Raw genomic sequence first — 24,329 nt, 5'->3', positions numbered from 1 at the left:
AGCATGTCCAGGAAATTTGTATGGAGTCATATTTAAGACAAACACAGGATTATGAAATGCATCTAACAAATCAAAATTTTCTGAGCATCCTTGTGGCATTGATGACATTGATCAAGGTAATGCCATTTGACAGGAGGAAAAAGTTAGGGAAAGATTGTGTTCATCAATGCCATTAGTATGCTCTGATTCATCTTAAACTGTTGGAACGCATGACCAAGGCTTCCCCCCATGCAACTTCTTGTGTTTGCCATGGTTGGGACAGCTCAAATGCATACTTGCATGTTTATTTGGCCGAATCTATCTTAATAAACGAACAATACAGTGCACGCCGACAAAGGATCCAATGAGATGCATACACACAGATACAGCAAGGAAATTTATTGACATGAAAACTATACAGGTACAGAGTACAATAAAGATTCAGGATGCAAGGAGTATAGTGCAAATGCAACCTGTGAAGTACATGTCACCAATTTATTAATACAACTCTCAGTGCTGAATACAGTGCATAAGTGCAGGTTGCTCTACAGATCCCGACCTTTAGGTTTAAGAGCTCCCAAGCAGCTTCTTGATATCCTTCTGCAGAGATAGTATGGAAATGTTATAATGAGAGCCTAACAATTCAGCCTGTAGAAAGAGATTGCAAGTGGTAGTGCAGGACATTACCTCAATACTAAGAGGGGAGGTGGTGGGCGCATAGCGATCCACCACGCGACCCTCCTTGTCAACCAAGAATTTGGAGAAGTTCCACTTGATGCTATCACCGAAAAGCCCACCTTTGTTAGACTTCAGATACTTGTACAGGGGTGCAGCATTGTTACCGTTGACATCAACCTGACAGATAAAAAAAAAAGAGACTCAATGCTACTCCACAGAAACACCTCTTCGATAGATAAAACATGTGACTTATATCATTTTGCTTCACACTGATAATTACTCTGATTGAGTTAAAAGTATTGCGTTAACTTACCTTGTCAAAAATGGGATACTCAGCCTTGAAGCGAGTGCAAGCAAACTGGACAATCTCCTCATTGGAGCCGGGTTCCTGCCCTCCAAACTGATTGCACGGGAAAGCCAATATCTCAAAGCCTACAAATCACACATTGGTAATATTCCTTAGCGGTTTGAACCACAACAACCGGAATTGTTTAAAGTGAAGAACTACTAGCACATATAATAACTAAAGCTTAATGATCCATGTGACCATGAACTAGATAATTATTCCAACTTCCATGGTGAAGGAGTACAATATGCAAAGGCAATTACAATATACAAAGGCAACGGGTCAAAGACACACCTTGGTCCTTGTACTTCTCATACAGCTGGCTCAGCTCAGTGTAGTTGGAGTTAGTTAAGCCACTGAAATAATTGGTCGAAGAAAATGCTTAGCGGTGTAAGGTGAAATGGTTCCATATAGATAAAAAAAATATAGAGCTGCCTACGTCAGATAAGGACAATTATGCAGAAAACGGTTCCATAAAATAAGCAGCAGTGGACCTATTGATTTGGACCATCTTTGCAGTAGACCAAACAAAGACAGTATCGCAGTTCACAATACGAGTTAATGAGTTAATGAGCTGTGCTTGTATCATGATATTTGCATGATTCATATGGGACCGGTTCAGTTCAACTGCTCAACAGGGCTGGGGATGCTCTGAATCTGCTAGTGATATTCTGTTTTGCAGCAGTTTATTATTCTCTTTGGCAAAAGACAACAAATCTGAAAGTTTTGGGGGAAAAAAAAACTTGCGGAAGTTTTCTAGCTAGCCATTCCGCTAAAACAATCCTACATCAACCTGTTGATGTGTAGACGGTGTAGTAGTAAAATTCCATCATAAAATGGGGGGCGTAATGAAGTGAATTAAGTACCATTGGGATGCGACGTTAACGATGAGGAGAACCTTCCCCTTGTAGGTGCTCAGGTCCACGTCTTTTCCGCTTGCATCCTGCACGCCCTCGCACCAAGCAAAACAAGCTAAGAAATTCGGTGAAACACCCAGTTACTACTGCTCAACAAATTCACGTCAAGCACCACCCTGGATTACAGGCACCCCCCCCCCACCCACCCACCCCCCCAAAGTACGCACGGCTCGACTACTCGAGCGGGTTCGGGTTTTGGAAAGCCCATCCCAATCACTGCAGGACAGATCCCTTCGAGAAGGGAGCGCCGCCGACCGAGAGGAGGAACTGACCTTGACGGTGAAGTCGTGGACGGAGGTGGCGGACGGCGCGGCGGCCATGCTGGAGCGAACGGCGGCTGTCGGCGCGGCGGCCGAGCGGTCTCCGGAGGAGGATGCGGGTGGTTGCGAAACGGTAGCGTGGAGACGAGGACGAACGATGGAAGCGGTGGGCCGAGAGACAGAGACGAGACGTGATCACCTTGGGGAAGGGGGGGAGTATAAAAAAGGCCAGGCCGAACGTGTGAACGCTTGTAAACGCAGCGTGTGGCCCACGCGGAGGAGGATGCTCGTTGCCGCCGCGTTCTAGGGAACGGCGGCTCGTGGAGACGGGTCCCGCCGCGTGTTGGGAGGAGGAACCAACCGTACGTGGCGCAGGCCGGTCAACTCGCTGTGCCTGCGTCACTGCGTCGCGCATCGGTTGGGTTGGGTTGTTCACTCGTGCACGGACACGGATATGAGGGAAGCGGGGCGCACACATTATCGCCACGCGGCCCACGCCCATCGCGTTTGGGGGGCCTGCTCAACTGTCGATGGTTGCAAAGGCTTGCAGCACGATGGGCCGGGCTGGGGTAACTGATGGTCTATGGCCTCATGGGCCGCAACACGAATATCGTATGTGGAGGGAAAAAGTACACCCAAGGTCCCTCAACTTGTTATCGAATTACAAAATCGTCCCCCAACTGCAAAACCGGATACAACGCATCCCCCAACTTACAAAATCATTGCAACTAGGTCCCTCAGTGGTTTTGACCCCGGTTTTATCCGATGTGGTGGCTGAGTCAAATGTGGGACCCACGTGGGCCCCACATGTCAGGATGCAACATCAACACCCTCTCTCTCTCCCATTTCTCCCCTTGAGCATCGGCAGAGGCACGGCGGAGGCCAGCGAACGAGCGAGAGTGGAGGCACGGCGGAGGCGCGGAGAGGCCGGTGAGCTCCTCCCAAGTCCAAATCGTTCATCGCCGGCGAGCTCCACCGCGTGGAAAGAGAGGAGACGGGGTGGCCGCGGTCGTCGGCGATGAGTTCGAAGGCGAGGGCCCAGAGGAGGCGCGGGGAGGCCGGCGAGCTCCTCCCAAGTCCAAATCAGTCGTCGGCGAGCTCCACCGCGTGGAATGGAGGAGGCGGGGTGGCCACGGTCGTTGGCGATGAACTCGAAGGCGGGGTCCAGAGGAGGCGAGGGGAGAGCTCCTTAGGGATGGAGCGGACGGCGACGAGGAGCAGGGCAGCGAAGTGGAGGAAGCGGCAAACGGCGCATGAGGAGTCCTCCAGCGCCGCGCGCCATCTTGTCGTCCTCCTCCAGCTCGGTCAACGCCTTCCCGCGGTCGCCGCCGGCGTCGGTGTCGGCTTGGCGGTGGCGGCAGCACAAGAACGGCCGGCATATGGTGGTGCCGATGACTGTGCATTGCGCCGCCTGTGGAAGGGCCGCTGGATCTCCATCGCCACCAGGGGGAGGGACGCCGCCGCCCTCCACCGCTTCATCGCCGCCACCCTCCTCCGCTCGCTTCTCCCCCACCCGGATGTTGCGCCGCCTTCGTCCGTCATGCCGAATGCCGTTTCGCCGCAGACCAGGGGGACAAGCGCCCGTCTTGGAGAACCTCGTCATCAGAGCCTGGTGCTTGCGCCCGTTGCCGACCAGCATGCCGGCCACTGGCCTCGACGACCAGGAGGACGAGCACCCGCCGCCCGGCCGCTCCCCGCGCCGTCGCCTGCCCGCTCCGCCGGCCGGACGGCCGCTCCCCACGCCGTTGCCGATCTGCTTGGAAGGGAGGGGACAGAGAGAAGTGTGGGAAAATAGACTAATGTTTCACTGACATGTGGGGCCCACGTGGGTCCCATGCTGACTCAGCCACCACGTCGGACAAAACCAGGGTTAAAACCGCCGAGTGATCTAGTTTGCAATGGTTTTGTAAGTTGGGGGATGCGTTGTGTCCGGTTTTGCGGTTGAGGGACGATTTTGTAATTAGATGACAAGTTGAGGGACCTTGGGTGTACTTTCTCCTATGTGGAGCTAGGCTGTGCTGGGCCGAAAATCCTTTGTTTGGGCTTTATTAGGCTTCGGACACGATGAACGATCAACGTAGGTGGTCTGGTCTGGTCTAGCCGTGTGCCTTTTAACAGGGGATAACGTCCAATCGTAGGTCCTTTGTATAGGAGTCGAGTTTTGAATCGTACCCCTCAATTATAAAACCAGCTATAATGCGTAGCCCAACTAGCAAAACCTATACAAATCAAGTCTCTCGATCTTTTTGGATGGTTGTTTTGTCCTACATGACGCGTTGACTTAGTCTTTGTTTGACGTGGAGTTTATGTGACACCATCAGAAAAAAAATAATAAAAATAAATATATAATGGGACCTATATGTTAGTAATAATGGTACATTAAAACTTTTAAAAATATAAGATCCACATGTCAGTCACATTATAAAAAAAAAAGCCTACACTCCCTCACCCTCTCTCTTCCCAACAGCGCATAGCATACCTACCCTGAGCTGCAGCGACTTTGAAGAGAGGGGATATCCTAGCTCGGTGTCACCGCCGTTAGGAATTCCTGCTCGATCTCTCACTGAGGGATTAAATTTGTACTGGTTTTAATAGTTAGGGTTATTTTATATCTAGATTTGTGGTTGAGAGACCTTTATTTGAGGATCTAAAGTAACTTTTTGCTTTAATAGGCTATGGAGCCCATAAAAACTCACTACAGGTCCCAATGTTTATGATGGGTTACTGTCGTTCATGGGGCGGATCAAGCAACAAATTCAATAATGCAACCGATAGCCATCGAGAATGTTTTCCAGAGTCGTATGATGGTATACTATCATCAAGTGCAATGAGGTCAGTGGATCAGGTAGAAGCCTTAATTTGGTGGCTGGGTTATGGCCCTTGACAATGATCGGCCACAAGAGCGAAGGTGTATAGGTAGCTAGCTGAAGACTGAACCAGTTGTGTTTGCCTGCTCTCGGCAAGATAGCTCCACTGGCCTAGTCGGAGCACTATCTTTCAGCTCAGAATGCAAGTGGCCAAATTATCCCAAATTCCCATGCAAAGTTTCAGCTCAGATACCAAATGTTCCCACTGCGAGCCACGTAGGTAGTAGTAGTAAAGTTCAGCGCATCTTTTGGTTCGAAATGTGCTCAATTGCGCGTTGCGTGCTAAACTGCTTAGTTAGGTTACTATGATGCCACCCAGAAAAAGAGTTAGGTAACTACCAACGTCGATTAGCCAAGTTGCACGGGAAACCCGGGCATCATCACGAAGCATTAGCATTTCTGCTTTTGAGATTGACGACCTGTCCCCTCCATTGTTAGGAAGTGCCAAGATTAGATGGATTGCACTACAACGTATCACCTGCTAGTGTTGGCAAAGTGCTCCATATTTAACACTTGTAAACACACGGTGCATATATACGTAGGTAATGTACACATTTCAGGTGCCACACAACACACACTAGCACATTTCTTTTAGAACCACATTAGCACATTGTCAACAGATACCTACACCTCTTATTCTAAGCAAATGCTATGCGTGTGTACTGCATGATCAACGGCCCAGTTTTGGGCTCTTGTAGTACCTCAACAGCAGGGACCAGCAGACGACGCTAACGGAGGAAGCAGCCATCGCAGCGCCGGCGACCCATGGCGGCAAGCGGAACCGGGTCGACGGGAAGAGCACCCCGGCAGCGATCGGTATGCCGATGATGTTGTAGCCGAGCGCCCAGACGTAGTTCATCCGTATGCGGAAGAAGGTTTTTCTGGACAGATCGATGGCGGTGATCACGTCTTCCAGGTTGCTCTTCATGAGGACGATGTCGGCCGCTTCAATGGCGACGTCAGTGCCTGCGCCAATCGCCAGGCCAACGTCGGCTGATACAAGCGCTGGAGAATCGTTGATTCCATCACCAACCATTGCCACGGTCCTTCCGGCCGACTGCAAGAGTAAAAAAAAATCGGAGGGTGTGAAAAACCAAATAACGGTACGGCAAAAAAAAACCAGGAGACATGCAAAAGATTTTATGATAGCTCACCTGAAGTTCTTTCACCTTCTCAGCTTTCTGCTCTGGTTTCGCTTCTGCAACTGTGTTCTCAATGCCAACCTCTTTGCTAATGGCATTGGCAGTCCCCCAGTTGTCCCCAGTCACCATTATACTCTCCACCTTCATAGATTTGAGATACGAAATCACTTCGCGGGCATTTGGTTTTATTGGATCAGATACAGAGATAATGCCCACGACTTCTTGATCCATAGCCACAATGATCGCTGTTTGGGCCTTCTCCTCTTCTTCCGTTAGGATTTCCAAAGCTTCCACCGGGATATCAATGCCTGAAGTCAACATAAAGCTCTTGTTTCCCACCATAACAGCCCTGCCACTTATTTTTGCCTTGACACCGTGCCCTGTCACTGAAATGAAATCCCTTGCTTCAGTCCAGACATGGCTCTCTTCCGAATGGAACTTCTTGGCATGCTCCACGACTGCCTTACCCAGTGGGTGCTCACTGTTGACCTGAAGACCAGAACCGATAAAATTTGAGCAATGTTTCTTTTTACAAATCACAACAAAAGAACCTTAACCAACCTAGGAGGAACTAGGTGACATTTTTAATTAATTAAGAAGAAATAGGCATCCGAATTCACCTCGATGAGGACTTGAACTTGGGTGGGTCTAGGCATACATCTATGCCCTCAACCAACCTTTTCATATATCACAAAGGAATGATATTTTGCTACAAGTAATAAAGGCATTGAATCAAAAAGATCTAGCAAGCTTGAAAGCATACCTCTGCTGCTGCAACGTAAGCATAGAATTCACGCAAGACCATGTTTTTTAACAGTCTTGTGTTGACCACAACAGGCTTCCCAATGGTTAGTGTCCCTGTCTTGTCGAAAACGATGCAGTCGACCTATAAATGCCATAAAAAATTTGTCAATAATTTGATGTTTGCAAACATGTGCATCTAAAAGTACAATGTTTTTTTATGGACCTTCTGTGCACTCTCCAGAGCTTGCCCACCCTTGATAAGAACTCCTTGTGAGGCACCAACGCCAGTAGCAACCATCACAGCTGTTGGAGTTGCAAGCCCTAAGGCGCAAGGGCATGCAATAACCATAACTGATATCCCGAATTGGAGAGCTAGTTGAAAGCTATCCATGGAAGATGGTATCCATGAGTTAGGGTAACCATGAAGCCTCCCAGCTAAGAACCAAGCAAGCCAAGTAAGCAAAGAAAGAATGATGACCTGAAAGGATGAAGAAGACTATTTAGAATTGATAAGAAATGATATCCGTTGAATTACCACGATGAAACTGAACTTACCAGGGGAACAAAGACTCTAGATATCTGATCAGCAAACTTTTGTACAGGAGCTTTTGCCATTTGCGCTGACTCTACTAGCCGTACAATCTGTGCAAGGGCACTCTCTGATCCAACAAATGTTGCACGGACATGAAGCACACCATTCTCATTCACCGTCCCTCCTATGACAGTGTCACCCTTCCTCTTTGCCACAGGTCGTGATTCTCCGGTGATCATGCTTTCATTCACATGGCTCTGTCCCCATATAACAAAGCCATCAGAAGCAACTTTCCCACCTGGGACTACTTTGATCACATCATTTTTCTGAATCAACCTACTGTCAATTTCCTTCTCGCCCACAACATTCCCTTCATGATCATATATCAACATAGTTGCAGTTTCTGGTGCAAGATCCATAAGCTTGGCAATAGCCTCAGAGGTCTTCCCTTTTGCCAAGATCTCAAGGTACTTTCCAAGAAGGATAAACGATATGAGCATTGAACTAGTTTCAAAAAAATCAGTTGCCATGTAATTATGTGAGGAGGCAGCTCGAAGGATGGAGTAAACTGAGTAGAAGTAAGCTGTGTTGGTCCCAAGAGCAATGAGTACATCCATGTTTGATGAGCCGTGGGATAACGCTTTATAAGCACCAGTATAAAATCTGCGGCCAATTACAAATTGAACTGGCGTTGACAAAATCCACCGCAAGAGCTCACCAATGCTCATCATGTTAATAACCTTCTTTTCGAGCCCATCCTTCAGCCCTGGGATGTACATGAACACCATGGAGGTGAGGAATACCGGGATGGTGAATACTAAACTCCACAAGAAAGACTGCCTGTATCGCTCGATCTCCCCATGTCTATGCTGCTGCCTTCCATCTGCTTCTGGGTATATCGATACAGTAAGATCACCAGAGGCAGCTGACTCAATGACTTCAATGAGGTCTCGAGGACCTGTCTGGTCAGGTTTGTATGAGATGGTGATCTTGTGGAGCTCAGGATCAACTTTTATGTCTTCCACACCAGGAAGAGCTTGGACAGAGCTTTTCACTATCATGATTGATCTCTCGTTGAGTGTGCCATCCACTTTGAGGTCTATCCTGCTCTGATCATCTCCAGTGGTGATCAGTATTGCTTCAAAACCCGTCTCTTCAACTGCATGGGTTAGTTGACTGGCAGTAACGATTCTACGGTCATAACGGATTTCTGCCTCTTCAGTAGCCAATGCGACAGAAGCTCTCTGAACACCAGGAACAACTTGCAAGATGGATTCCACTGTGCTCGCACAAGATGTGCAGGTCATTCCTTTTATGTGCAGCCTGCATACTAGAATGTTTTTTTCCTTGACTTCCTCATCAATCAGCTTAGCTTCAAAGCCCACATCCTGGATGGTTTCCCTAATTTTTTCCTCCTGTCAAATGGCATTGATGAGCACAATTTCCAAACATATAAGAAAGGAAGAAAAATTGGATTGAAACATGTGGACATGTGTAATGTAAAAACATGAAGTAAAACTATTGAAAAAATGGAAAAAGGGTACCACTATGAAAATGTTCTGTTAGATGTTGATCAAATACAGAAAACAACAAAGTTATCCAAAATGCAATGGAACTAATATATGTTTTCTAGAAATTCAACAGATCCAAAACACAAATAGTCTTTCTTTTTAATTCCCAATCAATATAAAGCGCTACGAAGAAAGAGGCACTATCCAATGGGACGGTGACAAAGACAGGCTTCAGCTCATAGTGGGATCCTGACAGAGATAACTGAAATACTGTTTGTGTTATACAGGCCACCCAACTCAAAAGATTGTAAACAAAACTTCAATCCTTACATCAAAGATTATTTCTCGAATTGTAATATCAGTCCTTTGCAATGTACTTTATCCATAAGTGTGCCAGCATCTTCTAACTATTACTGACCAAAGTTACTAGATGCAGAGAGAGTTGACACAAATAAGGAAATGCATGACCAAGCAACCACTATGTTGAAATATCTTTGGTTTGTTTCAAGGTCCTATAATGGGGATCAAATGAAATTATCTTTAACAGTGAACTTGCAGCCTTGCACAGTGGGAAAATGACATCCAATAATAGAAAAGGCACCCCCTTTCGTTCTAATAAATTTCAAGATACTGATTAAAAGCGACACATCTTGATCAAATAAAATATTAGTTTTTCCGAAAAGATATTCAGGATAATAATGATGGGGAACAAGATTACAATTTTGCATCCCCAAATGCGCCATTGATCAGAGAGCGTAATTATGAGATGATAAACGTGAGTAACAAATTGTTCCTGAATAAGAAAATATATTCCAACTTGTAGTATTAGTAGTAACTAATCAGGCATATGCCTGCATCTAGTGGAAGGAACACCAAATGAACAATTTGGAACTTTGCAACAGAATGAAGAGTGCAACAGTGTAAAAGTTGCGAAGCAAAACAGGTAAGTACAAAGTTTACGTGGTACAGAAAATTAGTTAGTTAAATCTGAAATTCTGATTTCAGTAAAAAGAACTTGAAACAGTCGTTTTGGGAATATCAGGTAAATTAGAATTACATGGCACATGCACATTAGATTGTTCTTCCTTTCTACTTTCTGTCCAGAAGCAGAGGTTGTCTGCTCCAAACAATAAGCAGGACGTCCATTTTTTTATCAAATACGTCTTCATATTGAAACTACAGGTCTGTGCAAATCTTAATACTTGCAGCTGAAGGAGTTGGTGGGATCCAACAGGCCAATCCATGTTTCAAGGGATCCCCAAAAGCAGCTAGCAGTTCAACGTCACAAGCAAAGATGTCTACTTGTAACCTTCTAAACCGCAAAGAGAACTTTTCACGAACCCACCTCACATTTCAAGTATTTCTGAACTTGTGGAGCATCAATTAAAGCTCATTCAAATCCTTTTTCGTGATACTATGCGTATGGACATTTCTAATAACATGTTCATAAAAACATGCTTTAATCAGTGTGTCTGATATGCTACCTGTCTATCTACTGCTAATGTTACACAGCTATGTATTTGTCTCTACGCGCTAAATAGCTGGGAGCCCGGAGCCTGGGAGCTTGGAATTTAATAAAGTTCCCGTGTACCTACTTCCAAGATCAAACCACTTTGCGTATAAGCACCCGCAACTAACGGTATGGAGTATGAACCGAAAAATGTCGCACACAAAGCATCATTCATTTTTTTCCCCTTATTAAATTTACCTAGCTATCCACAGGCTGATCAATCTGGTCGTGCGGGAAGCAAGCAGCCCGTAAGAAACGCGGCATGCTTTAAAAAAAATATATGGAAAAATCGGAGCGACGGAGCCTTCGATACTCACCGAGACGAACGCCGGGTAGAAGACGACCTGCGCGCGGCCCCCGAGGACGTCGACGGCGGCGTCGTGGATTCCCTGGAGCCGCTTGACGGCCTTCTCCACCGAGCCCGCGCACGCGGCGCACGTCATCCCGGACACCTCGAACACCACCACCTTCTCCTCCTCCTCCTCCGCCCCCACGGCCGCCGCCTCCAGATCGCCGTCGCCTCCTCCTCCTCCTTCCCCTCCCTCTCCGGCGACCGCGGCCGACCTCGGTCGCCGCGGCATGGACGGGTACCGCGGCCGCAGCACGAGGCGGCGGCTCACCTCGGAAGTGCCGCCGCCGCCGCCGCTTCCGTGGAAGCAGGAGAGGAAGAGGGCTCGAGTGCTCGCCGCCATTGGCAGCGTGTTCGCGTGACCCCCTCGAGTTTGGGGAAGAGGGCTTCTGTTTTTATTTTCCTTTCTTACAATTTTGATCGTTTGATTTGCTGCTGGTTTGTGGTGAAATGGTTTAAACATGGCCGAATTTATAGGGTCGGGGAGGGCGGCGTGAGGGGCGCCGGGGTGGTGGGGTGGATCGTCGTGCTCGCTCAAAAACTAAAAAGAGGGTAAAAAATGAAAAAAGAAAGAAAAAAGAGAGCGCGACCGCTCTAGCGCATGGTTACGTATTGGAAAACCGCAACACGAAAGTGCTCGCGAACGCAGCATTGGAGTAGGAAAAATTATGGGTGCACCTCATAAATGCTAGCGCAACGGCGCAAACGCTGCAACATGTAGCGTGAGGTGAAAAGAAAGTTGGGACGTCGACCGATGACCGCTCTCTCAGCCTGGTTGGGGTACACGTCAGGCGCCATTGCATTTCGAGCATATGCTTGTGACATGGTTAAGTGCACCACTTGAAACTGGTGTTTTTTTTTTCAGATTGCAATGCATTATTATTTAGACTGTACTCCTATTTAAGATCTTTATAATGGGAAGTTATTTAACAAGTATGGTATGTTACAAATAGATGTGATGTGGTTAATTTGTCATCAGGTAATCAATTCTAGTTCCCATACGAAAACGTGGTTTCAACAAATAAATGGGTCAATGGGAGAGGAGGTTTTCAAGCTTTAAACACAAACCAAAGTGTGAGAAGATTTATCACCCTCCCCCCCCCCCCCCAAACCCCCACAAAAAATACAACTCGATGGTTACTTAATATTCAAAACGTGAATGGTATAAGTTTAGGGCTTGTTAAGTTTATAGGATATTCAAAATGTAAGAATAGAAAAAAAATGTAGAAATAGTATGGGAATACTTGGGCAAACTTTTAAGAATTGAAAAACATAGGAAAATTTCTTATGGTTGTGTAGCAAACGATCCAAAGGATTGAAGTGGAGGCATAGGAATTTTTCTTTGGTGCAATCTTTTAAAATAAATGATAATGTAGTGTCCATTTCAAAGGAGAAGTGAATAAGCCTTTAACATACAGATAAAATGAGGTGCTTCGAGTAATACCAAATCTTGTTTGACACTTTAGCGTTATTATTTTTCATATAGCTGGAATATGAACGCCTATTAAATTTTATGCATCCTAGGCATTTTTCACTGATTAAACACTAGCAGTGATGCGCTGATGCGCGTTCCGGTGTTATGGACGTGTGTGCGTATAGTAGATTCTTTTCCACAATCAAACTTGGGCTTGGGCCTCAAGAATACGTGGGCTGGATCACTACCGTTTGCTGACATTTTCAGGGCCTTTCTTTTTGTTTTGAGCGGGCTGGAAGGCTCTGGAAGACGGTAACATGCAGCCTTTTAATAACTCTACGATTTTGCTATTCCTCTGTCGCGTGATTTTTTCTTACGCCTCACTCGGTTTTGTGGCCGTTAGATGCTTAGCTGGTCTGTTAATCCCTAGAGAGCCATACTATTTTTTATTTACCATATTTTTATATTTATTCTGAATGAGTTAACTATCGTGTCGGTATACGAGTACTTATAAATTTTTATAGTGTTGTTTTTATAGCCTATAATGTAATTCTTAAAAATTACATTGTAATTTTTTAAACTTACAGTGTAATTTCTTTGTATGTTACAGTGTAATTTTAAAATTTACAGTGTAACTTTTAAATTCTAAATTAGATTCAGTCTTCTAATTATTAGGATATGCTAAACAGCGTCGCTTAGATAATTTGTGTTGCAAATTGGCCTGAATACTCAAGTGTTCCCTAGCCCAACAATCTTCCGTGGATGCATCGGTGCATTGCAGGCCTGCCACGTAAGAAATAATTAGAAAATGTGTTGAAACATCATGTCCCTTATTTTGTTTTTTATCCTACGGCTGAAAATTTATGTGAGACCTAAGAAAAAAATCTGTCGAAAGATATCTAGTTAGTCCCATAACTCTATTCGTTTCAAAAATAGATTAACATAGTATGATACAACGAATTTTGACATAACGAATCTGGACATTTAGGTATGTCCAGATTCATAAACGAAGGGTATAGGTCATTTTGAAAATGCATCTGTCCACGTCTTTCGGGCTAAGACATTCATACACAAAAGACAAAGATGCCGTTTACAATTTGAAATCACGCCTCCCGTTTAAACGTTCCACACGTCAAGTACTCCCCGAATAAATATTTAAACGCCTGGATGACCCGAGCGCTTTGGATAGAAAAAGTTTTAAATTCAAATTTGACCTGGATTTGCTTCGTTCGCTTGTGGTGCCAGCATACTTGCGTCTGCAATCGTTCGCATCAAATTTTGAATTATAGAATATGTGGGAACAGCCGAACAAGGTTGGGCATGCTGCCAGGAAATCCTCTTGAAACAACGAATCAAATTCAACTCAGATTAATTTGTTTTCAAGCACAGACGTGTAAGCGAACCGGCCGGCGTTTCAAAAACAATCGAAGTCAAATCAGGTTTGGGTTATTTTTAACTGGAGTAGTAACAAAAACAGGTGACGGTTCTCCCTGGATAACAGCTAATCTCTCGAACCACGCAGAGATTTCTTGCTCTGATGGTATCTTTAAGCGTTGTTTAGAGAAGAGCCATCTGGCATCTTCGTTTAAAATCGCGCGAAAAATTCAAACTCGGACGATTTAACGCAAAGTCGGCATCCAAAAGTCAAACACATGGGAGCTAATCCGATCGAGTTGCGTGATAGTTAATCAAGGCGCTGTTTTTTGTTTTACTGCATCGTGGCGTCATCCGATAGGCGATAGCTTAACCTGACAGTCAATCAGTTGAGCTGGCTGCTTAATTTCTAGTTAAACAACTGATTTGTTTAAGACTAGCTGTTCAGCTCGTTTAGGGGAAGGTTGTTCCTGAGTGGGTTCTTAGTACATGAATCCTGAAGAACTGCAGGTAGAGGCAGGTGACACTACTGACATCGATTGTAGCCTACGGAATCACTGAAGAAACGCCAAGCAGTATCCGACATTCCAAGTGGCAATTCATCGTCTAGCTAAGCTGTATCTATCCGTAGTTAATTTAGTGCCCAGGCAAAATGTGAATGTCAACTCTGGAATCAGCCGCTTACGCATAGAGCGATCTCCACCCTTAGCAGGAGCCAATCATCAATATGGTCTCTTATTCTCTTTTAGCAGATGATAACTGTCAAATTTTTTCATGCAACAGCATTAGCAGATGACATTTTTGTCAAAATTAATATGACAGTGATTTCCTTAATGTGTGCATTTTTTAGTCAAGCGCGACAAATGCTTGTAAAAAATAGAGCCCATCAGAGCAGATTTCATGACCTCCCTGGGGAACACTGACAGTGATGAGCGTTTCCCTGTGACCCTTTCCTTACGTATGGTGATCTGCGAATGACTCACACTCAGTGATCGATTACTCCCTAAAGGCAAAACTAGAATACTTTCTGTATCTACCGCCATTACGTGATCACAGATTGATCAAGAAATGCTTGACGAGTATAATTATTATCGGCTTAATAGCTATTACTTGTCGCAGCTCGATGCTCTGGGAATCTAGTATTCCAGGGAGCAAACGTAAAAGCAGAAATGCGAAAGATTCAGGTGAAGACTTTCTTGCTCAGAATCGGTAGGGTTAATACCCGATATGGGCTGAGCAGATGCAAATTGCTTTAAATGGGCTCGGAAACACGATCTCGTAGATATCAACAATGGAGGCCCATTAGATAAGTATAGCCCAAACAAGACAGTGGCCTGCAGGCTGCACGGCTGCCCCTCAAGTCGTCGACCACCACAACGCCATCTTCTTCTCGTTAGGTTCTTGGATTTCATCGCTCAAATAGGAAAAAAAAAAAACTTCCAAATCTCCGCCCGGACTGTCACTCAAGGTTAGGCGATTTCTCCTTGCTTCGGATTCCTCTCCGCGCAAGATTTCTGCACCTGCTCCTCCAAGTCCTCGGTTAGTTTCTTGAGTTACCTTGCCTGCTCGAATCATATAGTTCTTGATATTTTTCTCTGTTGATTGCCTTCCTGGTGATGCAGTTACTACTCCACTGATGTAGTCCCCATTTGCGTTTGCCCTCCCCTCAATGTAATGGGATAGATTTTATTTTTTGTGCAGTTCTTTTGATGGAATACTAGTTACTATCTTGCGCGCAGTATTTCAGTCACTGAATTTGAAGCCCATATCACTGAGCTAAGGACAATATTGAGAATTGATGTGGTGCTAGCTAACACGAGTACTTACTAGGGCCTGATGGGGAGCAGAGGTGGAAGTGGCGGCGATGGCGCAGAAAGCCATGGCTATGCCGCGGACATCCACTCCATCAGGGAGGCGCAGGCTCGCATCGCACCATACGTGCACAAGACGCCCGTTCTGTCATCAACATCGATCGATGCCATAGTGGGGAAGCAGCTGTTCTTCAAGTGCGAGTGCTTCCAGAAGGCGTGAGAGTCACTGCCCCTCCGTGTGTTGTTTGGCATATCTGCCATGCTAATTTCTACCTGCTGCTAATTGCTTGTGTGGGGATATGAATATATGATGTAGAGGGGCATTCAAGATCCGAGGCGCTTCCAATTCGATATTTGCGCTTGATGATGATGAGGCATCCAAGGGCGTTGTGACGCATAGCAGGTTAGTGCTAGCTTCATAGTTATTGCAATGTTACCTGGCATCCTAATCCTAAGAAGCATCACAGTGAACTGAACTGATTGAAATGGTTTCTTCTCAGTGGGAACCATGCTGCTGCAGTGGCTCTTGCTGCAAAGCTACGCGGAATACCTGCTTACATTGTCATTCCAAGAAATGCACCGGCATGTAAGGTTGACAATGTTAAGCGGTACGGTGGCCATATTATCTGGAGTGATGTCTCCATTGAATCAAGAGAATCTGTTGCTAAAAGAGTTCAGGAGGAAACTGGTGCTATTCTTGTTCACCCATTCAATAATAAAAACACTATCAGGTATGATTTCTCTGTTCTAAGTTCTTTTTTATTGAGTTGCTCTGTTGCTATGCGGAAAGTTTGTTCATATCTCAAATCATGAACACATTGTACAGAGACTAAAAGCTGTTTGCTTTAACATATCATACCCCTAGATACTGGTGCTGCTAAAGTCTAAGTGGATTGAGCATGACACTAGTACTCTATTGTTTATCTGGTAGTCCCAATTCCTGAGCTTACTACTTTGATGCAAAAGAAGTCCATTTGGGATTTGAAATGGACAGAGCGGGGTGAACTTTGATAGGCTCTTCTTCTTACGAGTATATGAAATTACTTGATAGTAGCCTTGGTTCACTATCAATTCATGAAATCAGCACTTAATTCAAACTGTATATGATATCATTACTCTTAAATCATATTTCATCCAGGTTTCAAGATTTTTTTTATATACCAGCCTAGACTAAAAAGGGTAATATCTACTTGACATATTTCATACAGCTTGTGTTTAACAACCTTAGTTTCTTTCCATGTCTTGCCACTTTAAAATGTGTACTCTTAGCTTATCGAATAGCAAACATGAATTTTTCAGTGAATCATGCAAATTCTGATATGATGTTTTCTTTCAGTGGTCAAGGTACAGTGTCTCTCGAACTTTTGGAGGAAGTCCCTGAAATTGACACAATAATTGTTCCAATCAGTGGTCTGTACTCTACTGTATTAACTTCTTCTGTAACACAAGTCTTTCTTTTCTATTTTGACGCATGCATATACTTTTGGCTACACTACAGGTGGTGGTTTAATTTCTGGTGTGGCACTGGCTGCCAAGGCCATAAACCCTTCAATACGTATTCTGGCAGCAGAACCAAAGGGTGCTGATGATTCTGCCCAGTCCAAGGCTGCTGGAAAGATCATAACATTGCCTTCAACCAACACCATTGCTGATGGACTTCGAGCTTTTCTTGGTGACCTGACATGGTAAAGCATTATACATTGAACCGATTCTCAGCATCAATCTTCTCCAAATGCATTCCCCACACTAATTACAACCATAGTAAAATGTTAACCCGTTGTCAGCATCAATCTTTTCCAAATGCATTTGCAAATATTTATGCGGTTTTATTTGAAATATCTATCGACCCAGCAGGCAGTCATGCTTCAAGAAAACTTCTTAGATTTGATCTCTGCATTTTAGGCCGGTGGTGCGCGACTTGGTGGATGATATCATTGTTGTGGATGACAATGCCATTGTGGACGCCATGAAAATGTGCTACGAGATGCTGAAGGTGGCTGTTGAGCCGAGTGGAGCAATAGGCCTCGCAGCCGCCCTCTCTGACGAGTTTAAGCAAAGCTCTGCTTGGCATGAGAGCAGTAAGATAGGGATCATTGTTTCTGGAGGCAATGTTGACCTCGGTGTCCTCTGGGAGTCTCTCTATAAACGTTGATTGGACAGTCCAGTTTGTACCACTGATGAAATCTGTACCTGAATTTGAATAGACGGGCTTAGTAGCTGTAAAACCTGTAAATCCATTGGTTCCTTACAGGAAATTGCCTTGGCTGCTGAATTACTCGATGCAGGAAATTGCATTGCCATTGACTTCAATACTTCAGTCTAGAGTGCTGATTGCTGAACTACTGGACATCTGGACCATTTTTGCGTTAGATTTCTCCCCTTACATTTTTTATCTTTACCTTTTTCTTATTAAACTTATGGTTGTACTTTCTCCGTTTCACAATGTAAGTCATTTTAGCATTTCACACATTCATATGATGCATGTCTTAGATTCATTAGCATTAATATGAATGTAGAAAATGTATATATGTCTTAGATTCATTAGCATCAATATGAATGTGGGAAATGCTAGAATGATTTACATTGTGTAATGAATCTAAGACATATATATGTCATGTATGTCTTGGATTCATTAGCATCAATATGAATGTGGGAAATGCTAGAATGACTTACATTGTGAAACAGAGGAAGTCTGTCTTATGGCAGAATCGATGTAATCCATTTTCTTTTTTTTTAATTATCTAAAAAGATCGCTTGACGCGAATTTTACAAAAAGATCCCTGATTTGCCTTTTTCAGAAATACCCCTCGTTTAGCCGTTATTTCGCGGACTGGCTCCCACTGCTTCTAGATGCGTGGACGGTGGATCAAGGCGTGAGCCCGAATCTCAAAGCGTCAGCGCCTCCCAAAACGAAGCCCTCCTTGCTCGGCTGTTCCCTTGCTCCCCTCCCGACTCCCGTCCCCCGCCGCCGCGCGCCGCCGCCAAGAGAGGGAGAGAGAGAGTGAGATACCAAGCTCGAGGACAGCACCACGCGCGACGGCGAGAGAGCGTCCGTAGCCCAAGGCGATGGCGAACAAGCGGCAGCGGGAAGCGCGGAAGCGCTTCCGCGAGGCGAACCCGGGCCTCTTCCCCGCCAACCCGACCCCTCCCGCCGACGGCACCAAGAAGAAGAAGAACAACAAGAAGAGCATGTTCAAGAAGACGAGTAAGGCGGGTGGGGGAGGCGCGGGGAGGTCGAAGCACCCGCTCCGGGTCCCCGGGATGCGGCCCGGGGAGCGGTGCTTCATCTGCAAGGCCGCGGACCACGTCGCCAAGGTCTGCCCCGAGAAGTCCCTCTGGGAGAAGAACAAGGTATCTGCCTACCACCATTCGTCTCAAAATCCCTGCCTTTTGCAAGCTCTTGGGGATAATTCCTGCTCGGCCCAATGTCTTTTGCTATAGAAGCCATGGACCTAAGAACGCCAACTGAGGTGACCTTAGGTTTAGATCAGCATTTGTACTTTCTGACTTTCTGTTATTATTGGGGGTTAAAACCAACGATATCAGTATGAGTTTTCTGTTTATTGTTCTGTTAATGCCTTGTTCTGTTTAATGTTGCGGGGTGTTATTTACGTTAGGCAATACCTAGCAGTGGGCACTGGGCAGTGCGTGTATTGGTTGTTCTGTACTTTTTTGTTTTATCACACGTTGTATCTATCTCTAGGTGAATGGCAAAACGGTGACTTCTGGAGGCCATCCTGATAAGTGTTTTACTGCTTCCATTCCAACCTTTAATCAGTGGATTCTGGCTGTCACAGTTCTATATTTTCAGTCAGTAGTATTTTTTTTTCAGTACTTAGTTGCCTCAAAGTCTGACCAGTTCATTTGTGGTTTTCAAGCTAAAATTTAATATTTATATTTTCTTCTTTCAGATTTGCTTGCTCTGCAGGCAACGAGGTCATAGCCTGAAGAATTGCCCTGACAAAAATGATGAAAATTTGAAGAAATTCTGTTATAATTGTGGTGAATCTGGGCACTCACTTTCCAAGTGCCCCAAACCCATTGAAAATGGTAAACAATACATCCTTTCATCTCATACAGTTGCCAGTTTCCATACTCGATACCTGCAAATAGTTACCCTCAGCCATATGATTTCCTAACACATTTAGCATGATTTTTGCATACAGGGGGTACAAAGTTCGCAAGCTGTTTTGTCTGCAAACAGCAGGGACATTTGAGCAAGAATTGTCCTGAAAACAAACACGGCATTTATCCAAAGGTATTATCAGATACTCTGTTGCCCCTTCTCACCACAAGATCTTGGACTGAGATAACATTCTGCATTTAGGGGCTCAAAATGTCCACTTTGAAGGATGTTCTGCTTGCATTATCTTTCCTTTATTTAGTTGCATGTCTCCATTACGTGTGGATTCTAACTCTATACATTTGTTAGGGAGGTTGCTGTAAGATATGTGGTGAAGTTACACACCTGGCCAAGCATTGTCCAAACAGAGGGAGGCAAGACTTGATATCTTCCGGGGATGATGGTAAACACAAACCTCAACTGTAACATTTTGTGGGAACTGTCTTAACATTCCTCCACGGTATCATGTGTATTGTACTATTGCTGATTCATTTTAAAAAATTTGGAACTTTCACTAACTTCTTGTAGCTGATCTTTGTATCCACTTGTTATTAATACTGTTTACATTTAGTAAATAACCATTGAAGTGTTTTCATGGATGTATAGACCATACGCTTGTTTTGACAATACATTGGAGAAAGAAGAACAGATTATGTTTACCTTTTCTATCCATGTGAGAATTAAGGATTAATACTTAGATGTAAGCATTTGGCTAACCTTATGAGGAGAAAATGACTAGCCTGCCAGGCGTGCCTCTTTTGTTTTGTTAAAGAAACATAACATGATGCTATACTGTAACATAGAATCTGTGCCGATGGGTAATTGGGTGAATACGCCTTTAGTAGTAGCAGTCTGGCTAAGGCGCCAAGCAGATGCCATCATGCTAATGTGTGAGATAAGTTATGATTTCTTATATGTTTGAGATGGTCTATAATTTTGTCCGATGGTGCTATCAAACATCTGGTAACTTTTTTCCGTACAATTATTAGTAGCCGCTCATTTATTTGGTCTTCTGCTTATTTCTAGCTTTCAATACGGAGGAGCATCACCTGGAAGACAATGCTGTTCTCCGGGGTGGAGATGACCTTGATGACGATTTTATTGAAGAAGAAGAAACAAGACACACCAAGGCAAAGAAGGCTAAACAATCTAGTTCAAAATCTACCACAGAGACAGGCGATGGTGACAAGAATACCAACACAAAGGCAAAAGTAAAACAAGCTCCGAAAGTTGTAAAATTCTTTGGTTAAACTATGTAACCTTTGTAGCTTACCAGTAATGATACAGAAGAAGATCCTTCCGAACAATTTTGTCTATTGGGGGATCACGGTTTTGTAACGTACAACGGGAATTTAATATGATCTACTGTTCAATGTTTTGAGAAGTGATGTTCTTGGGTGTCAACATTGCGTTTGTGTTGATTCAAGGAGCTCTGCCAGTCTGTTAACGCCTCTTCTCTGCCAGTCTCTAGTTGTTTTGTTACCATCATAGTCATCAATAATTCGTTTAAATACCAGTTGAAGAATCTAGTGCGCTTGACGACTCAAATAAACCGCGTTATAGATTTCTGGAGCAGTATTTGCTGCCCCAAAGATGAACTTCTGAAGCAATTGCGCATTCTCTGAACTTCTGAAGCATTCAGCCGCTGCAGACAAGAAGATGAGTTTGTGACTCTTGCGGCGCCGTGCCATATGCCTGTCCGTTGTCTCGCAATCACGGCGATGGGTGGATGGGTGGTGGAGCGCATGTTGGTCTGGGTCTCGCGCACGTATAGTAGTGAAGGCCCTGAAGGGGGATCGTTGGTCAAACGCGCGGCCCGGCTCCTCCTCCAAACGTGGCGGCATGGCGCCATGCAAAGCTGCTTATCTATATTTTGCCTGCTTCCCCCCTCTCTTTCAGGCCTTGGAGATCGATCTCTTTGCCATTCGCCATCGCCATTGCCCACCGCCTCCTCCTCCACGCCGATCCGTCTCTCCTCGTCACCGCCGTGCAGAGATCGAAACCTATCAACCATGGTGAGTATACGATCGACCAATTACATATGCCAATACGATCGACGTCTAACTGCTGCTGTTGCTGTTGCTGCTTGATCTGGGCATGCAGGCGAACTCAGCGTCGGGGATGGCCGTGGGCGACGAGTGCAAGCTCAAGTTCCAGGAGCTCAAGTCGAAGAGGAGCTTCCGCTTCATCACGTTCAAGATCGACGAGCGGACGCAGCAGGTGGTCGTGGACAGGCTGGGCCAGCCGGGCGACACCTACGACGACTTCACCGCCTCCATGCCCGCCAGCGAGTGCCGCTACGCCGTCTTCGACTTCGACTTCGTCACCGACGAGAACTGCCAGAAGAGCAAGATCTTCTTCATCTCCTGGTAAAATATATGAATTTAACCAGCGCCTTTTAATTAATTTTTGCCTTCACATTGAATTGCATGCCTCGACTAATCTTGGATCTCTGAATCTGCGGTGTGATCACTTGGTTTCCAGGTCGCCGGACACGTCGAAGGTGAGGAGCAAGATGCTGTACGCGAGCTCCAAGGACCGGTTCAAGAGGGAGCTGGACGGGATCCAGGTGGAGCTGCAGGCGACCGATCCCAGCGAGATGAGCATGGACATCGTCAAAGCGAGAGCCCTCTGAATTAACCAAGATGTTCCCAAGCCTCCCTTAATCAATCGTACGCGCGTGCTAGCTGATCAAGCGATCAGGCATATATATATGCATGCATGCTCTCATGCTCCAGCAGGAACAGAACAATGCTTGTTTTTGCATCGGGTTCCTGCATATATGCAGGCTTTCAGTGTTTGATCCTACCTGTCGATCAGAGTACTGTCAATTCATTAATTAGTACTCCTGTAAACTAGATGATCTTTTATCTTCTCCGATCTGGCCCATTCTAGACCCGTTATTCCAATATCGATTTTTCCTGTTATTGCTGAGGTACATATATGTATTGATGTGCCATATGAATTCCTGCGTGGCTGTGTATGTGAGCGACTGGAATCCAGAATCAGGCCAACAGGCCGTGCGTGCCGCATGGTATTTGAATCGAAGAGGAAAATACGGCAAGGATGTGATGTTCGCCTCTGCGGCTCTGCCTGAGCGCTTCATTCTGGTTCATTTCGAGCAAACGGGTGGCTGAAACCTGGTGGGTTTCGATCAGTTTCAAGGTTCCTCCGCAGCTCTGCTTGCTTTCAGCCTCATCTTTTCGCTTATGCTTATACTTATCAGCTAAAATTTGAATTTTCAATTTTTAGAGTTGATTTTATGTTTTTTTTTTCATCTAAGTTTATTTTTGACCTTTGATTTTAAATCGTTAAGAACACGTACATAAAAAAATTATTTACAAATTACTTTTTATATGTAAATACTTCGTTTCACTTATTTCTCGAATAAGTGAAGCAATAGGATTTACATCGTTTCACTTATTTCTCGAATAAGTGAAGCAATAGGGTTGTTTTTTTTTTACTGGAAATACTACAGGACAATGGGGCCGTTTGTTGTCGGTCGACGCTTGGGATTGGGGCCTTGGCCCTTGGGTTGGGGGAAGCTGAGGTAAACAAATGCTAATGCACAGAGTAATCAATTAAGCGCCGTTACCTATGTCTATTGTCCATCTGTGATTTGAATGATCTTTGGGGTGCTAGCTGCTTCCAGTATTCCAGTGAGTGTTGTTTTTTGAAATATCAACAGGGGGAGAGCTAATTAGAGGAAAGAGATACATAGCAAATTGTTCAAATTACAGATTACAAATTAACGGAGAGAAAGGAGGAAAGCAACTCCTTCCAAGCTTAAATAGTCGGTCTATCATCCAAGTGGAGAGGCTCAAATAATCGGTCTATCGGAGAGGCTCCGCCTGAAGTGAGGCATCTTCAGGGCGTTCACAGTGCGTCGCCGATTTTTACTGTTCCTCGTATACTACGTAGACGAAGAACCTCATAAGCTTCATACTCCACAGTGCAAGTACTAGTAGGGGGTCCCACCAGTGACAAACTTTTCACTTTTCATCTCTCTCCTTTTTCTTCCCATCCAAATGAGTACTAGTACTCTTAGCTTTTATCCACCCAAACGAGTAGCTTCTCTCCAAGAACCGGTGGCAAACTTTGGACATAAGAACTTTATTTTGGTGGGCCTGGAAGAAAACGTGACATGTGACTTTCTCCTTTGCAGACGTGGGAGGGTGATGCTGAACGCTACACAAGCCCACTGTGAACTCCCTCAGTACATTTTGGTCATAAGTCATGGTAGCGATTTAGGTAGTCTACGGAAATCCGAAAAAGATTTCCCTTGGGGTACTTGTACTTGTACTCGTACTACGCCCTCCGAATCACTTTGCATACGACCCATGTACGACTATGACTAAGCTGTGAAAGACTTGAGCATGAAAAGAATCCGAGCAAACTGATTAGTCTCATAAGGTGAGTCGCACGCTAGTCATATGCATGAGTTGTATGCATAGCAGTGCTCCTACACCCTGCAAAACTAACACACACATCCCGTTTAAGATAATTGAAATTGATTAAATTATGCATAATCTGGTTTTTATGTAGTTGTCTGAGGATATAAATGAATGAGTTAAACTAATATGAAGTTGGAAAGTTTCTTTAAAAATGTTTCAGGAATTTTGTATAATATTTGTTTTCTTTGCACGAAATGCACGGAGAGCTTGGAAAGCATGCAAATGGAAATTCAAAATCTAGAATAAGAAAAGACAATAACCACAGTTCCAGCAAGATTGCAAAAGTCAGCCTGCACAATTCAGGCAAGCATTTAGCTG

At 44.8% G+C, this 24,329-nt stretch overlaps 4 protein-coding genes and 1 pseudogene across 6 annotated transcripts; 3 read left to right on the top strand and 2 right to left on the bottom strand.

Annotated features, from left to right (window-relative positions):
* Positions 1–363: 363 nt before the first annotated feature.
* LOC127771660 (probable phospholipid hydroperoxide glutathione peroxidase) lies at positions 364–2,383 on the bottom strand. Its single transcript, XM_052297586.1, has 6 exons — positions 2,193–2,383; positions 1,870–1,946; positions 1,298–1,359; positions 971–1,089; positions 667–834; positions 364–579 (listed from the first exon to the last, which is right to left on the bottom strand). Exons 1-6 carry the CDS (start codon positions 2,238–2,240, stop codon positions 547–549), a joined length of 507 nt encoding a protein of 168 aa, XP_052153546.1. The 5' UTR covers positions 2,241–2,383; the 3' UTR covers positions 364–546.
* Positions 2,384–2,830: 447 nt separating this feature from the next.
* Positions 2,831–4,366, top strand: LOC127771659 (uncharacterized; annotated as a pseudogene).
* A 1,077-nt stretch (positions 4,367–5,443) lies between these two features.
* LOC127771656 (copper-transporting ATPase HMA5) lies at positions 5,444–11,288 on the bottom strand. Its single transcript, XM_052297582.1, has 6 exons — positions 10,804–11,288; positions 7,489–8,880; positions 7,157–7,411; positions 6,953–7,075; positions 6,202–6,678; positions 5,444–6,104 (listed from the first exon to the last, which is right to left on the bottom strand). The coding sequence occupies exons 1-6, from the start codon at positions 11,176–11,178 to the stop codon at positions 5,718–5,720; spliced, it is 3,009 nt and encodes a 1,002-aa protein (XP_052153542.1). The 5' UTR covers positions 11,179–11,288; the 3' UTR covers positions 5,444–5,717.
* Positions 11,289–15,001: 3,713 nt separating this feature from the next.
* On the top strand, positions 15,002–17,906 carry LOC127771657 (serine racemase). 3 transcript variants are annotated; one of them, XM_052297585.1, is made up of 8 exons: positions 15,002–15,162; positions 15,246–15,294; positions 15,454–15,650; positions 15,751–15,837; positions 15,935–16,165; positions 16,771–16,844; positions 16,933–17,119; positions 17,337–17,906. In XM_052297585.1, the coding sequence occupies exons 3-8, from the start codon at positions 15,460–15,462 to the stop codon at positions 17,584–17,586; spliced, it is 1,020 nt and encodes a 339-aa protein (XP_052153545.1). In that variant the 5' UTR covers positions 15,002–15,162; positions 15,246–15,294; positions 15,454–15,459; the 3' UTR covers positions 17,587–17,906. The 3 variants fall into 3 exon arrangements, with proteins under 3 accessions (XP_052153545.1, XP_052153544.1, XP_052153543.1); XM_052297584.1 differs by lacking the exon at positions 15,246–15,294; XM_052297583.1 differs by lacking the exon at positions 15,246–15,294 and having other exon boundaries at positions 15,325–15,650.
* Positions 17,907–18,329: 423 nt separating this feature from the next.
* Positions 18,330–22,552, top strand: LOC127771662 (uncharacterized). Its single transcript, XM_052297588.1, has 7 exons — positions 18,330–18,785; positions 19,346–19,484; positions 19,601–19,692; positions 19,867–19,960; positions 20,584–20,670; positions 21,659–21,926; positions 22,042–22,552. Exons 1-7 carry the CDS (start codon positions 18,501–18,503, stop codon positions 22,190–22,192), a joined length of 1,116 nt encoding a protein of 371 aa, XP_052153548.1. The 5' UTR covers positions 18,330–18,500; the 3' UTR covers positions 22,193–22,552.
* Positions 22,553–24,329: the final 1,777 nt, after the last annotated feature.

This window comes from Oryza glaberrima, chromosome 4, assembly GCF_000147395.1.
Source record: "Oryza glaberrima chromosome 4, OglaRS2, whole genome shotgun sequence".
Taxonomy (NCBI): Eukaryota; Viridiplantae; Streptophyta; class Magnoliopsida; order Poales; family Poaceae; genus Oryza; species Oryza glaberrima.
Note: the sequence above shows the minus strand (reverse complement) of the source record. Positions and strands in the feature narration are given on the sequence as shown.